Source organism: Pseudopipra pipra, unplaced genomic scaffold, assembly GCF_036250125.1.
Source record: "Pseudopipra pipra isolate bDixPip1 unplaced genomic scaffold, bDixPip1.hap1 HAP1_SCAFFOLD_86, whole genome shotgun sequence".
NCBI lineage: Eukaryota > Metazoa > Chordata > Aves > Passeriformes > Pipridae > Pseudopipra > Pseudopipra pipra.
The window spans coordinates 72193-86905 of record NW_026991227.1 but is presented as its reverse complement, the minus strand read 5'-3'; the positions used below and the strand labels follow the sequence as shown (position 1 = coordinate 86905).

The 14713-nt window shown below is 55.2% G+C and overlaps 2 protein-coding genes across 2 annotated transcripts in view; both read left to right on the top strand.

The window, feature by feature from the left end:
* Positions 1-14713, top strand: part of FBXW9 (F-box and WD repeat domain containing 9) — a 91228-nt gene that overhangs the window by 37722 nt on the left and 38793 nt on the right. The window lies entirely within an intron of this gene.
* LOC135408930 (LIM homeobox transcription factor 1-alpha-like) lies at positions 8121-11732 on the top strand (the record flags this gene model as incomplete). Its single annotated transcript, XM_064643869.1, is given in 8 exon segments — positions 8121-8925; positions 9699-9853; positions 9928-10005; positions 10097-10235; positions 10860-10947; positions 10949-11016; positions 11518-11606; positions 11608-11732. Coding segments are annotated over 8 exon segments (1488 nt in total), but the record flags the coding sequence as incomplete, so codon positions are not given.

The following is a 14713-nucleotide window of genomic DNA, read 5'->3' as shown; positions in this document are numbered from 1 at the left end:
TCATCCCACCCATCCCATCCCATCCCATCCCTCCCCATCCCATCCCATCCCATCCCATCCCATCCCATCCCATCCCATCCCACCCATCCCGTCCCATCCCATCCCATCCCATCCCATCCCATCCCACCCCTCCCATCCCATCCCATCCCATCCCATCCATCGGCTCTTCCCAAATCCCCCCTTGGGACCCTCCAAATCCCCAAAATCTCAGCCAGGGTTGGATTTTTGGGAACCTCCAGCTCCAGAGGAAATTCCCATCCCACGGACTCCGAGAACCCAGGGAAGGGCAGCCGAGTTTTTTGGGAGCTCCTCGGAATCCCAATTCCCACGGATCCCTCGGGGCTCAGGGAGTTTGGGCTCCAAATTCCAAGGGCCCCCAAATTCCTGGAGCGACAACCATCCCAATTTTAACCCTTTTCCCAAATTTTGGAGGGGGGCTGGAGGGGGGGGGAAATCCCAGAAAAGGGAGGTGGGAGCCGCGCCGGGGATGGAATTCTGGAAAAAAGGGAGGGAGAAGGAGCTGATTTTTTATCCCCGGGTGGAAAAAACGGGTTGGGAAAATTGGGATTGGGGGGAAAAATCGGGATTGGGGGGAAAAATCGGGACTGGGGGGCCAAGGGGGGGGTTAAAAACCCCGCGGAGCATCCCGGGAGTGGGAGTGGGACCTCCCTCATTCCTGGTGCCGGAGGGAGCAGCGACCGAAATTCGGAAGTGACCCGGAGCCGGAGCCTTGGCAGCGCCTCCGAGGGAGCTGGTTAATGTTTGACTCCGGAGGGAGGATCCGCTGGAGCTCCCCGGGCAGCCGGGAATGAGGAGGGAATGGGGCGGAATGAGGAGGAATGAGCTGGGAATGAGCTGGGAATGAGGAGGGAATGAGCTGGAATGAGCTGGGAATGAGGAGGGAATGAGCTGGGAATGAGCTGGAATGAGGAGGGAATGAGCTGGGAATGAGCCGGGAATGAGCCGGGAGTGAGCTGGGAATGAGGAGGGAATGAGCCGGGAGTGAGCTGGGAATGAGGAGGGAATGAGCCTGGAATGAGTCAGGAATGAGCCGGGAATGAGCCTGGAATGAGACTGGAATGAGACTGGAATGAGTCAGGAATGAGCGGGAATGAGCTGGGAATGAGACAGGAATGAGCTGGGAATGAGCTGGGAATGAGCCGGGAATGAGCCTGGAATGAGTCAGGAATGAGCTGGAATAAGCCCAGCCCACGGGCCCAAATCCTGCCGCATTCCAGCCGCTGGAAAAATGATGGAATTGGGGCTTAGAAACAGGATTTTGGGGTTTCCCCCCCCTTCTTCTGGTGGTTTTTTGGTGGATTTTTGGGATAAAACTCCTCCTTTCCCCTCTGCTGTGTTTGGGATGTTCGGGCTCGGAATGATCAGGGGGATTCCTGGGAATGGGGAGAGGGGGGAAAAAAGGAGGCTCGAGGTGGAAAACAGGGATTTGGTGCCAAAAGGTGGGATTTGCAGGACCCGGGGAGAGACGATCCCAGGAAAGGGGCTCCTGGTTCCCAGTTCCACCATTTCTTCCCCAATTCCCAGTTCCCCAATTCCCTGCTTCCCCAATTCCCCTGGTTCCCCAGTTTCCCAGTTCCCCAATTCCCTGCTTCCCCAGTTTCCCATTCCAGGACTGCTTCCCCCATTCCCCAATCCCACTTCCCCATTTCCCAGTCCTCAAATTCCCCCGTTTCCCAATTCCCTGTTTCCCCCTTCCCCCGATCCCGCTGCCCCATTCCCCATCTCCCCATTCCCAGTTTCCCCCTCCCCAATCCCCAATCCCAAACCCTCCCCGACCCTTTTTCCGCCTCATCCCGAACCTTTCCCGCTGCTCCTTCCCCCGCCCCGATGATGAACGACCTTCATTACCCCGGAGCCATTCCCGGTTTTCCCAGGCCCCCCATTCCCGGGAAATGAGAGGGAATGTTCAGGAGTGCCTGGAGCTCCATTAAGGACCATCCGCCGCGTTCCCTCGGGAATGTTTTCCTGCTGGGAAAAGGGGGTGGAAAAACGTGGGGGGAGGAAGGATTTTTCCTTAGATTGTTTTTCCTTATCATTTTTCCTTATTAATTATTTTTCCTTATTAATTATTTTTCCTTGTTAATTATTTTTCCTTATAATTTTTCCTTATTGTTTTTCCTTGTAATTTTTCCTTATAATTTTCCATACATTTTTCCTTATTATTTTCCCTTTTAATTTTTCCTTATTAATTTCCTTATTATTCTTTCCTTATTATTTTCCTTGCATTATTTTTCCCTATTATTTTTCCCTTGTAATTTTCCTTATATTATTTTCCTTGCATTATTTTTTCCTTACATTATTTTTCCTTATAATTTTCCCTAAATTATTTTCCCTAAATTATTTTTCCTTATACCATTTTTCCTCTCATTTTTTCCTCACCATTCCCCCTCCAATTTCCTCGGGTGGATTTTCCTCCCCTTTTTGGTTCGTTTGGGGTTATTTTCCCCCCCCCCCCCCCGGATTTTTTGGGTCTCTCCCGGATTCCACACTCCCGATTTTTTTTTCTGAACCGTGGAGCAGAATTCCCTCGAATTTATGGGATGTGTGGGGGGGTGACTTTTATTTTTCCAGAGCCACTTTTCCAGGGAAATTCCCACCTCCAGCCTGTCACCTTCCCCAGGTGTCCGCAAGGACCCTCGGGACCATCCCGGAGCCGTTTTTCCCGGAATTCGGCTCCAGCCTCAACATGGGGACGGAGCAGAGGGTCCCGGGGCCGTTTTTTCCCGGGAATTCGGCTCCAATCTCCACATGGGGACGGAGCAGAGGGTCCCGGGGCCGGTTTTCCCGGGAATTCGGCTCCAATCTCCAAACGGGGACGGAGCAGAGGGTCCCGGGGCCGTTTTTCCCGGGAATTCGGCTCCAATCTCCAAACGGGGACGGAGCAGAGGGTCCCGGGGCCGTTTTTTCCCGGGAATTCGGCTCCCCCCTCCCATCGGGCGGAGCCGGAGCTCCCGAACCCCCAGACCCGACCCGAGCCTCCCCCAGCCCCGCTTCCCTTCCAGCCCCGTCTCTTCCCCTTTTTTTTTTTCCCTCACCTCTCCTTCCCTGGTTTTTTTTTTTCCCCCCTCCCCCTCCGGAGCCGAATTTAATTAAATCACTTTAATGAATGTTTAATGACGTTCTTTTGTCATTATTAAATCCGCGAGAAAAGTCTCCGGAGCTCCTTTTTTATTTTTTTTTCTATATTTTCCCTCCCCCCTTTCCCTCATCCCTCGCTCTCATCCCTCGCTCTCATCCCGCTTTCCCCCCCGTCCCTCCCTCCCTCTCTCCCCTCCTCCCTTTCCCCGGTTTCTCTCGCCCCCCTCCCTTCTCCCGAGCCCGCAGGAAATGAGATGGCGGGCACAGGATATTGAGCGGGGCCGGGGCTGTCACCCGAGCGCCCGGCATTCCTGCCTGGAATACTAATGGAGCGCGGGCGGGAGCCGCGGGGAGGGAGCAATCCCGGGCTTTGGGGACAGGGGGTTTTTTGGGATCGGGGGCCGGGGGGGGGAACGGGAGCCGGTTTTTCCCTGCGGGGGTTAAAGGGGGAAAGGGGAGGTTCGGGGGGATTTTGGGAAGGGATTTGGGGAAGGAATTCCTTCCCAAAAGGAGGGAGTCGTCCCTGGGAGGGGCGGGATGGGATTCCCAAAGAAGTTTGGGATGCCCCATCCCTGGAAGTGCCCAGGGCCAGGTGGGGCCATGGAAGGTGTCCCTGCCTTTGGAATTCAGTGGGATTGGAGGATCCTTAAGGTCCCTTCCCACCCAGAGCATCCCAGGATTCCAGGACTCTGCTCTGGGGACAGGCTGGGAGAGCTGGGAATGTTCCCCTGGAGCAGGGAGGGACCCAGGGAGAGCTTCCAGCACATTCCAGGGGCTCCAGGAGAGCAGGAGAGGGGCTTGGGAGAAGGGATGGGACACAGGGAATGGCTTCCCCTGGAAAAGGGGGATTGAGGTGGATTTTGGGAAGGAATCCTTGGCTGGGAGGGCGGGGAGGGAATGGGATGGAATTCCCAGAGGAGCTGTGGCTGCCCCATCCCGGGAAGTGCCCGAGATCCCGAGATCCCTGTGGAATGTCCCTGTGGAATGTCCCCTGTGGAATGTCCCTGTGGAATTGGCACCTGTGGCCGTGGTTCCTCGGTGGCCTTGGAGCGGCTGCTCCGGACGATCCCGGGGGCCTTTCCCGACAATTCCATGGATCCCTGGGCAGGCCGAGGTTGGGAGCAGCTCCCGCCTCCTCCATCCCGCCCCGGGAGGAGCCTTTGGTTTGTCATTCCCGGCAGAACATTCCTGGGAAAAGGGATAGACCGGGATGTTTCGGGGTCCAGGAAGCCACGAGAGCCTCTGGGTCCCAGCGGGAATTTTTCCCGGGATCCAGGGAAGGAATTGCTGCACCTGCTCCCGGGAGCTCCATGTGTCCCACAGGCAGCTCGGGGCAGGATCCCCACATTCCCGGGGGAAAATATTCCTTGAAATACTTCAAAGGGGTTGGATCAGCCCCAAACCGGAGCTCGGCTCTGTCAGATCCAGCAGGGGATTCCCAAACTTCCTGAGACAGGAAAACCCATTTCTGGGATCAGTTCTCCCTCCCCACTTTCCCCTGGGAACGGTGGGATTTGGGAAGGGCTGCACAATTCCAAGCTGCTTTTCCGGGGAAATAAAAAACCTGGGACGGGAAAACCTCATTTTTAGGACCCATTTCCCTGGGAATGGTGGGATTTGGGAAGGGCTGCACAATTCCAAGCTGCTTTTCCAGGGAAATAAAACACCTGAGACGGGGACAACTCCTTTCTGGGCCCCCTTCCCCCCCCCTCCCGGGCTCAGGGAGAAGCTCTGGGATGAGCACGGGGACATTTCCGGGTGGGAATCCCCGTTTTTCCCACATTTTTTTTCACCTTCTCCCCCTTCCTTTCCCCCTTCCCAAAAATATCCGGGTCCTCCCCGGCGACATCGGGGACCAGAAGCTGAGGAATTGGGAGGGGGGTTTTGGGAAGGACAATTCCCTGGTTTCTCCGAGGGTTGGGAGCGACGGGAGCCTCGGGAATTCTGGGAGATTTTAATAAAGGAGCCGAGGTTGGGAAATGTAATAAAGGGCTTCATCAGATTATCCCGGGATGGCTCCGGGCCATCCCTGCCAGCAATATCCTCTGGAAAAGGGGGGGACGGGGGGGCTTAACCCCTCCGGCGCCGGAGCGGCCGCGGGATCCACAGGGAGCCACATTCCTGGATTTTGGGGGAGCAAAACCCTCTGTTTGGGGTTCTTGGGATCCACAGGGAGCCACATTCCCGGGTTTTGGGTTTCTTGGGATCCACAGGGAGCCACATTCCCGGATTTGGGGCAGGAAAACCCTGTTTGGGGTTCTTGGGATCCACAGGGAGCCACATTCCCGGATTTGGGGGTCAGGAAAACCCCGTGTGGGGTTCTTGGGATCCACAGGGAGCCACATTCCCGGATTTGGGGGCAGTAAACCCCCCTGTTTGGGTTCTGTGGGATTTGGGGGGTTTGGGAGGCTTTTTGGGATTTGGGGTTTTTTTTGGTGGGTTTGGGGAGGTTTTTTGGTATTTGGGATTTTTTTAGGGGGGGGATTTGGGGGCGCTTTTGGGGATTTGTGTGGGTTGGGTTTGGTTTTTTTTTTTTTTTTTTTGAGGATTTTGGAGGGTTTTTTTTTAATTTGGAGGGGTTTTTTTCGATTTTGGGGGGGTTTTTTCAGGTTTTTTTTTTGGGGGGGGGATTTTGGATTTTTTTTCGGGATTTTGTTGGGGGTTTTTTTTGAGGAATTTGGGGGTTTTTTTTGAGGAATTTGGGGTTTTTTTGAGGATTTGGGGGTTTTTTTGGGGATTTTGGGATTTTTTGGTGGGGGATTTTGGGATTTTTTTTGTTGGTTTTTTTTTTTTTCTGAGGATTTTGGGGTTTTTGGAGGGATTTGGGGATTTTTTGGGTGGGTTTTTTTTTTCCTGAGGATTTTGGGGTTTTGGGGGATTTGGGGATTTTTTTGGGTGTTTTTTTTTTTTTTCCCGAGGATTTTGGGTTTTTTTGGGGGGGATTTGGGATTTTTTGGAGATTTTTTTTATTTTTTTTTTGAGGATTTTGGGTTTTTTTGGAGGGAGTTTTGTTTTTTTTGGACGGGGGGAATTCGCCGCCGCCGCCTCCTCGTTTTCCCTCCTTTTTCCCCAAAATCTGGGAAGGGTGGGAAAAGGCTCAGAATTCCCGTTTTTTCCAAGCGCTGAAACTTCCCTGGAATTTCTGGGGGGGTTAATGACACGTTGGGCCCTCCCTGGAATTGTTCCAGTCCGGGTTGGAGCCACCTGGACTCGGATAATGGAGGGGGAATCCCAGGAAAACCATGGAAAACAGGGAAAAGCTGGGAGCAGAGCGGGGAAAGGAGGATCCGGCTGAGGAGCCTCAGGAAAGGCACCGGATTCCCCATGGGAAAGGGGGTTCTTCCCAATTTTTGGGGGAGGGGAAGAGGAGTCTGGGGAGGGCTCGGAAGAGGCCGGAAGGCAAATCCGGGGGGTTTGGTTTGGTTGGGAAGGAACCGTCCCGGGAGCGGCCTCATAAAACACGTGTCAGCTCCAATCACAGGGAATTCAAATTCTCCGGCTCTTCCCGGGCCGGGAATTCCAGAGGAGGAGGTTTTAATATCCCGGAATCTGGTTAAGGAGCCGTAACCACGTTGGGTTTCCATGGGAACGGAAAACCGGGAGAGGGAGGGGGGAAAGGAGGGGGAGGGAGGGGAGAGGGATCCCCAAAAATCAGGGAAGAGGGGAAAGGAAGGGAAGGGAAGGGAAGGGAAGGGAAAGGGAAAGGGAAAGGGAAAGGGAAAGGGAAAGGGAAAGGGGAAGGGAAAGGGAAAGGGAAAGGGAAAGGGAAAGGGGAAGGGAAAGGGGAAGGGAAAGGGAAAGGGAAAGGGGAAGGGAAAGGGGAAGGGAAAGGGAAAGGGAAAGGGAAAGGGAAAGGGAAAGGGAAAGGGAAAGGGAAAGGGAAAGGGAAAGGGAAAGGGGAAGGGAAGGGAAGGGAAGGGAAGGGAAGGGAAGGGAAGGGAAGGGAAGGGAAGGGAAGGGAAGGGAAGGAAGGAAGGGAAGGGAAGGGAAAAGGGAAAAGGGAAAAGGGAAAAGGGAAAAGGGAAAAGGGAAAGAAGGGAAAGAAGGGAAAGAAGGGAAAGAAGGGAAAAGGGAAAGAAGGGAAAGAAGGGAAAGGATAATGGAATAATAGAAATAATCTAATCGTGGAATTCTAAATCAATAGGAATCATGGAATAATAAAAATAATCCAATAATAGAAATAAGAGAATCAGGAAAAGATTGATGGGAATATAAGGATGGGAGTGACTGACTCAGAGAATCCTGGAATTGTGGGATAACAGACACGTTAAAATAACAGGGATAACAGGAATAATGGGATCGGAGAAATAATGGAATAATAGGAGTAAGGCAATAGAAATAATAGAATAATAAAATAATAGAATAATAAAAATAATAGAATAATAAAAATAATAGAATCATAAAATAATAGAAAAATAAAATAATAGAAAAATAAAATAATAGAGAAATAAAATAATAGAGAAATAAAATAATAGAATAATAAAAATAATAGAAAAATAAAATAATAGAATGACAGAAATAATAGAAACAAGACACTAAAAATCAGGGAATCGTAGAACTAACAGGAAAATAAAATTAAAGGATCACAACCCCCCATTTCCGGCCTCCCAGGAGCCGATTTTCCCCAAAAAGCTGCTCCTCTTCCCAGTTTTTCCTCCCCCCCAGCCCCGGGATCGTTTTCCAGGCGCAGTTCAGACAAAGGGGCCCCCAAACCCCCCCGGAGCGGCCCCTCCGCCCCAATCCAGGTGGGATTCGCCCCCTCCCGCCCCCGGGCTCGTCCCTAATCCCGGTTTATGAGCTGCTGCTGTTCAAACAGGGCCTAATTAATCCCCATTTTATTGCTTTTCCCGCGCCGAGGGGGAGCCGGGAGCTGCTCAGGTCCCAAAATTACCTCGGCAGGACCATCTGCTCCGGCCCAGCGCGGGAGTGTCCCTCCCTCCGGACACAGACATCCCGAAAAAACCCGGGATCGTCGGGGAGAGGTCCCTAAAATCCTCTCACGGCCCAGGAGGGGTCCCTAAAAGCCCCCAGATCCAGCTGGGAACGTGTGTTTCCTCCTGGAGAAGCTCCAGGGGACCATCTCCGACCTCATTCCCAACCTCGACACCTCCACAACTCTCTCCGGCCCTAATTTCCCTTCCTGCGCATCCCAAATCCCACCTGGGCATCCCAAATCCCACCCAGGTGTCCCAGATCCCATCCAGGTGTCCCAGATCCCACCTGGGCATCCCAAATCCCACCTGGGCATCCCAAATCCCATCCAGGTGTCCCAGATCCCACCTGGGTGTCCCAGATCCCATCCAGGTGTCCCAGATCCCATCTGGGCATCCCAAATCCCACCTGGGCATCCCAAATCCCACCCAGGCATCCCAAATCCCATCCAGGTGTCCCAAATCCCATCCAGGTGTCCCAAATCCCATCCAGGTGTCCCAGATCCCACCTGGGCATCCCAAATCCCACCTGGGTGTCCCAGATCCCATCCAGGCGTCCCAGATCCTACCTGGACGTCCCAAATCCTTCCCGCACATCCCAGATCCCACCCGGGTGTCCCAAATCCCCCCCAGGTGTCCCAGACGCCGCGTTTCCCCCCCAGGCTGTTCCAGACCAAGTGCAGCAGCTGCCTGCAGGCCGTGGGGCCCTCGGAGCTGATCATGCGGGTGCTGGGGAACGTCTACCACGTGCGGTGCTTCGCCTGCTGCGAGTGCGAGCGGCGGCTGCAGCGCGGGGACGAGTTCGTGCTCAAGGAGGGGCAGCTGCTCTGCCGCCCCGACTACGAGAAGGAGAAGGAGATGCTCAGCGCCGTCAGCCCCGCGCCCACCGAGTCCGGTGAGGGGCCGGCACGGAGCCGGGCGGGGGACCAGGGGATGGGGAGGATGAGGCGGCGTGGGATGGGTTGGGATGGGTTGGGAGGGACCCTGGAGCTCCTCCCATCCCACCTCATTCCAAGGGCAGGGACCCCTCCCATGGCCCGGGCGGCTCCGAGCCCCGTCCCCATCCCTGAGCACTCCCAGGGATGGATCCCTGTCCCAGTTCCCGACTCCAAGCCCTGTCCCCATCCCTGAGCACTCCCAGGGATGGATCCCTGTCCCAATTCCCGGCTCCGAGCCCCGTCTCAGCTGTCCCTGAGCACTCCCAGGGATGGATCCCTGTCCCAATTCCCGACTCCGAGCCCCCTCCCCATCCCTGAGCACTCCCAGGGATGGATCCCTGTCCCAATTCCCGACTCCGAGCCCCGTCCCCATCCCTGAGCACTCCCAGGGATGGATCCCTGTCCCAATTCCTGACTCTGAGCCCCATCCCCATCCCTGAGCACTCCCAGGGATGGATCCCTGTCCCAATTCCCGACTCTCAGCCCCGTCCCAATCCCTGAGCACTCCCAGGGATGGATCCCTGTCCCAATTCCCGACTCCGAGCCCTGTCCCAATCCCTGAGCACTCCCAGGGATGGATCCCTGTCCCAATTCCCAACTCTCAGCCCCGTCCCAATCCCTGAGCACTCCCAGGGATGACTCCCTGTCCCAATTCCTGACTCCGAGCCCCGTCCCCATCCCTGAGCACTCCCAGGGATGGCTCCCTGTCCCAATTCCCTGATCCCGGCAGTGAAAAGCGAGGACGAGGACGGTGCCCACTCCCAGGGCAAAGGCGACGAGGGCCGGGAGCACAAGCGCTCCAAGCGCCCGCGCACCATCCTGACCACGCAGCAGCGCCGCGCCTTCAAGGCCTCCTTCGAGGTGTCCTCCAAGCCCTGCAGGAAGGTACCGGCACCCCCATCCCGCCGGGACCCTTCCCAGAGGGATTGAATCCCGATTTATCCCTTTTCCGTGGCCAGGTGAGGGAGACGCTGGCGGCGGAGACGGGACTGACCGTGCGGGTGGTCCAGGTGTGGTTCCAGAACCAACGGGCCAAGGTGAGGGAGCGGGTCCCGTTCCAGGGGTGGGATTGAACCCCCCCGGAGCTCCGGGGGCTCGAATTCCCGGCGCGTCCGTGTGTTTTCCCAGATGAAGAAAATCGCCCGGAGGCAGCAGCAGCAGCAGCAGCAGCAGCAGCAGCAGGAGCAGGAGCAGCTCGGGAATGCCCGGCTGGGAAGCGGGAGAGGGACCGGGAGGAGCAGCCGGCAGAGCAACGACGACAGCGAAGGTGAGGGAAAACCGGGAATGGGCGGAGAGCCAGGATGCAGGGAGCGGCTCGGACGCGTTTCGTGGAATTGGGGAGCGGTTTGGGTGGGAAGGGACCTTAAATCATCCCATTATCCCACCCAATTCCAAAGGCAGGGACACCTTCCAGGGCCCAGGCGGCTCCAGCCTGGCCTTGGACACTTCCCGGGATGCGGCAGCCACAGCTCCTCTGGGAATTCCATCCCATTCCCTGCCCGCCCCCCCAGCCAAGGATTCCTTCCCCAGTTCCACCTCAATCCCCCTTTTCCAGGGGGAAGCCATTCCCTGTGTCCCATCCCTCCAGCCCTTCTCCCAGGTCCCTCTCCCGCTCTCCTGGAGCCCCTTTAGGCTCTGGAATGCACTGTCATGACATCGCTATCGTGACATCACTGGTGACATCACTATCACGACGTCACTGGTGACATCACTATCATGACATCACTATCACGACATCACTCTGGTGACATCACTACCATGACATCACTCTGGTGACATCACTATCACGACATCACTACTATGACATCACTATCACATCACCATCATGACGTCACTATCGCGACCCCCCCCGTGACCCCCGTGTCGACGCTGCCCCATTGGGTGCCCGCAGACGCCGCGAGCGTGCCCGGCCTCGAGGGGCTCCTGGCGCCGTATTCCCGCCTCCCGCCGCAGCCGCTCCTGCCCCTGGAGCACAACGGCTGAGCCGGAGCTCTTCCGGCCGGGAATGACCCCCCCCCAGCTCCCCCCGGAACACCTGCACCCCTACGGTAACGCCGGGAGCGCCGGGACACGTCGGGATACAGCGGGATGCACCGGGATACAGCGGGGGGCACAGGGATACGCAGGGATACACAGGGATATGGGATACAGGATACAGGATCCACTGGGATATGAGATCCAGGGGGATACAGAGCTGGGGAGGAGCTCTGGGCAGGGGGAGAAGAGGGACAGGGATGGGGTGGGATGGGATGGGATGGGATGGGATGGGATGGGATGGGATGGGATGGGATGGGATGGGGTGGGATGGGAAGGGATGGGATGGGATGGGATGGGATGGGATGGGATGGGATGGGATGGGATGGGATGGGGTGGGGGAGAAGGTTTGGGGAAGGAATTCCTGATCCCACTGGGAATATTTGGGAAGGGAAGGAGGGCAGAGCCGTGCCAGGACCAGGGGTTGACACCAAGATCTCTGGGAATATTCGGGAATGGGAGGGCGGGAAGAGCCTCTGATTTAATTTCCTTTTCCCGCCCTTCCCTGTTCCCAGACTCGGAGGGAGTTTTCCACGACCTGGACGGCGACAGCCTGGGCCCCCTGGGCGAGTGCCTCCTGCCCGGGGCCGATCCCAGCCTGCTCCCAGGCCCGGCTGGGGAACCCCATCGACCGCCTGTATTCCATGCAGAGCTCCTACTTCACCTCCTGACCCGGGAGAGCCCTTCCCAGGAACCTCGGGAACGCTGCTCCCGCCCCCCAGCCGGGCCAGGCAACTTCTGGCCGGAATCCGTCGGGACTGGGAATTCCAGGCTGGACCCCTGAGTGAACCTTCCAGCATTTTCCATTGGGACCAGGAATTTCAGGCCAGAATCCATCAATATTTGGGATTTCCCCTCATTTTCTATCAGCACTGGAATTTCCGGCCAGAATCCATCAATATTTGGGATTTCCCCCTCAGTTTCTATCAGCACTGGGAATTTTGGACCAGAATCCATCAATATTTGGGATTTCCCCTCAGTTTCTATCAGGACCGGGAATTTCAGGCCAGAATCCATCAATATTTGGATTTCCAGCATTTTCCAGCCTTTTCCATCAGGAGCTGCGATCCCTGCCCGAAATCCAGACTGAACCTTCCAGCATTTTCCACCAGGACCAGGAATTTCGGGCCAGGATCCGTCAGCATGGGGAATTTGGGGGTGGAATCCGCCGACATTTGGATTTGAGGCCGGATCCCTCGGGATTCCCCCCCGGTGCCCATCCCAAGCCGCCTCCCAGTATTCCCAGCACAACTCCAAGCCCTAATCCAGCTGGAAAGGCTCTGGATCTCCTCCCTCCCGGGTTATGTCCATGATTCCATCACTGGGATGGTGGTTTTAGCCCAGTTTTTTTCGGGAATGACCCGGGATCTCCCCAGGACGTCGTCAGGGACGGTTGGAATCCCTGGAAAAGTTTTCCCAGGAGCTGTTCCAGCCGAAGGAATAAAATCCTCCAGGGTGAAAACCTCCCCCAGCTCTCCAACCGTCCTGAGGAGGAAATATCCCGGAAAGGAGTTCCCCAGACTGCTCCAAGGAAGGGAGTAAGGACTTACTTTGGGATCTGCGGAGCCGGGGATCGGGCGGGACGATCCCGAGGATTTGGCCGACGGATTCCTGGATGTGCTTTTGTCCCGGAGCCTCCACACGCTGATTTTTCCAGGTGGGAACCTCCTGGAGGAGCTGAAAACCAGGGAAAAGGCGGATTTTTTGTCGGAGGGAAATTCCCTGGAACTAAAAATCCCTTGTGCTGGCGGTGCCAGGATCATCCCAGACTTCTGGGATCATCCCGGACTTCTGGGATCATCCCGGACTTCTGGGATCATCCTGGACTTCTGGGATCCGCCTCCTCCCATCCACGGACAGCACTCCCAGACAGCTGGACACTGGTTTTTGGGAGGGAAGGGGGGAGACTTTTTCCCAAAACCCCAGATATTTATGGCACATTTTTGCCCGGAAAGGCGAGTTTGGGGCGGAACCGGGAGAGTTTCCCCCCATCCCAAATCCCAGAATTCGCCCCCTCCATCCGTGTGTTCCCTCTGGAGGCTCCTGCCCTCGGGACGGACTCGGTTCCGATGGAATTTCGGGAGAATCCGCGGTGAAATTGTGGAAATTTGATGTTCCCCCCCCCCCCAGATCCCCCTCCCCGAATCCCTCCGGATGCTCCCCGTGATCCCGTGCCGGTGTTTTGGGAATTCTCTTTGCATGTGCGTTGGAAAATAAACCCCCCCCCACCCCCAAAACAAAGCCAAGTTTAACTGGGAACGGGGGATTTTCCTGCCTTGGGAATTCCAGGGTGGGGTTCCTTTCCCTGGGGGCTCAGGAAGCAGCTTCCCGAATTCCTGGGTTTGGCTTCGTTTCCCTGTTTCCTGAGCCCTCTGAAAACAGCTTGGGAGAGGCACTGGGAATATCCCACACTCCTCTGGGATTTTATGGATAAATAAAATTAGATTTTAGGATGGACAGATTCAGATTTCAGGGATAAACACATTTGGATTTGGGGGATAATAAATGATTTCGAGTTTTAGGGATAAACGATTTTGATTTTAGGGACAAGGACATTCAGATTTCAGGATAAACACACTTGGATTTTAGGGATAAACACACTTGGATTTTAGGATAGACACACTGGATTTTAGGGATAAACACACTTGGATTTTAGGGATAAACACACTTGGATTTTAGGGATAAACACACTTGGATTTTAGGGATAGACACACCTGGATTTTAGGGATAAACACCCTTCCAGCCCTTCCAGGTGCTCCCCCTTGGCTGGGAAGGCTTCCCAAGGGATCCTGGGAGCGCTCCCCCCTCTGGAATGCCCAGGTGTGTCTCCCTCTCTCCCCCGGGCCGGGAGGATAAAAAGTGACCCCCAAACCCTCTGGAAGTGGTGGCAAAACCCCCTCCGAGAAACCCCCTGGCGGGATCCAAGGGAAACAAAGGCTGGAATGCGGCTCCGTCCACCTCTCCCTGATTTACGGCGCCCGGAGCCGGGGGAAGCCGAGCGGAAAACCAGGATATTTTTCCGGCTGAGGAATTAAAGCGGATTCCGGGCGGGTCCCTGGTCCCGGGATCGAGGGTCATCCCCCCTTTGGGGCCTGGAAAAGCTCCTCCGGGAAGGGAAAGCGGCACCGACGCCGGGAAAAGGCGGATTGTGTGTCCCGGGAGCTCCGGGAAGAGAAGGGGAAAAACACGGAGGGAATGAACTGATCCCGGGATTTGGGGGGTTTTGGGGAGTCCTTGGAGGTGTTAATTCATTTCCCCGGGGAGGTTGGGATGAGCTGGGAAGTTAAATCTGGGAAAAAAAAACGGCTTTTAGGTTGTTTAACTCCCAGGAAAAACAGGGATTGGGCTGGAAACTGGAGCTGGAGGAAGGAAAAGTGGGGAAAATCGTGGAATTGGGGGTGGGAATTGCGGCAGGAGACAAGGAACTGAAGGATTAAAGTGACATAAAAGGGCTCGTGGGAACAAAGGATATTTAATTTTTGGGGATCAATATATTGAATTTTTAGGGATAGATGACTTTGATTTTATGGAGAAACAGATTCAGGTTTTAGGGATGGATGTATTTTAATTTTAGGGATAAATAATTTAGATTTCAGGGACAAACACATTTAATTTTTACGGATAGATTTGTTCAGATTTTAGGGATGAGTATTTTTAGACTTTAGGGATGAACAGATTTCCAGTGAGGCCCAAAAATCAGCTGGATTTGGG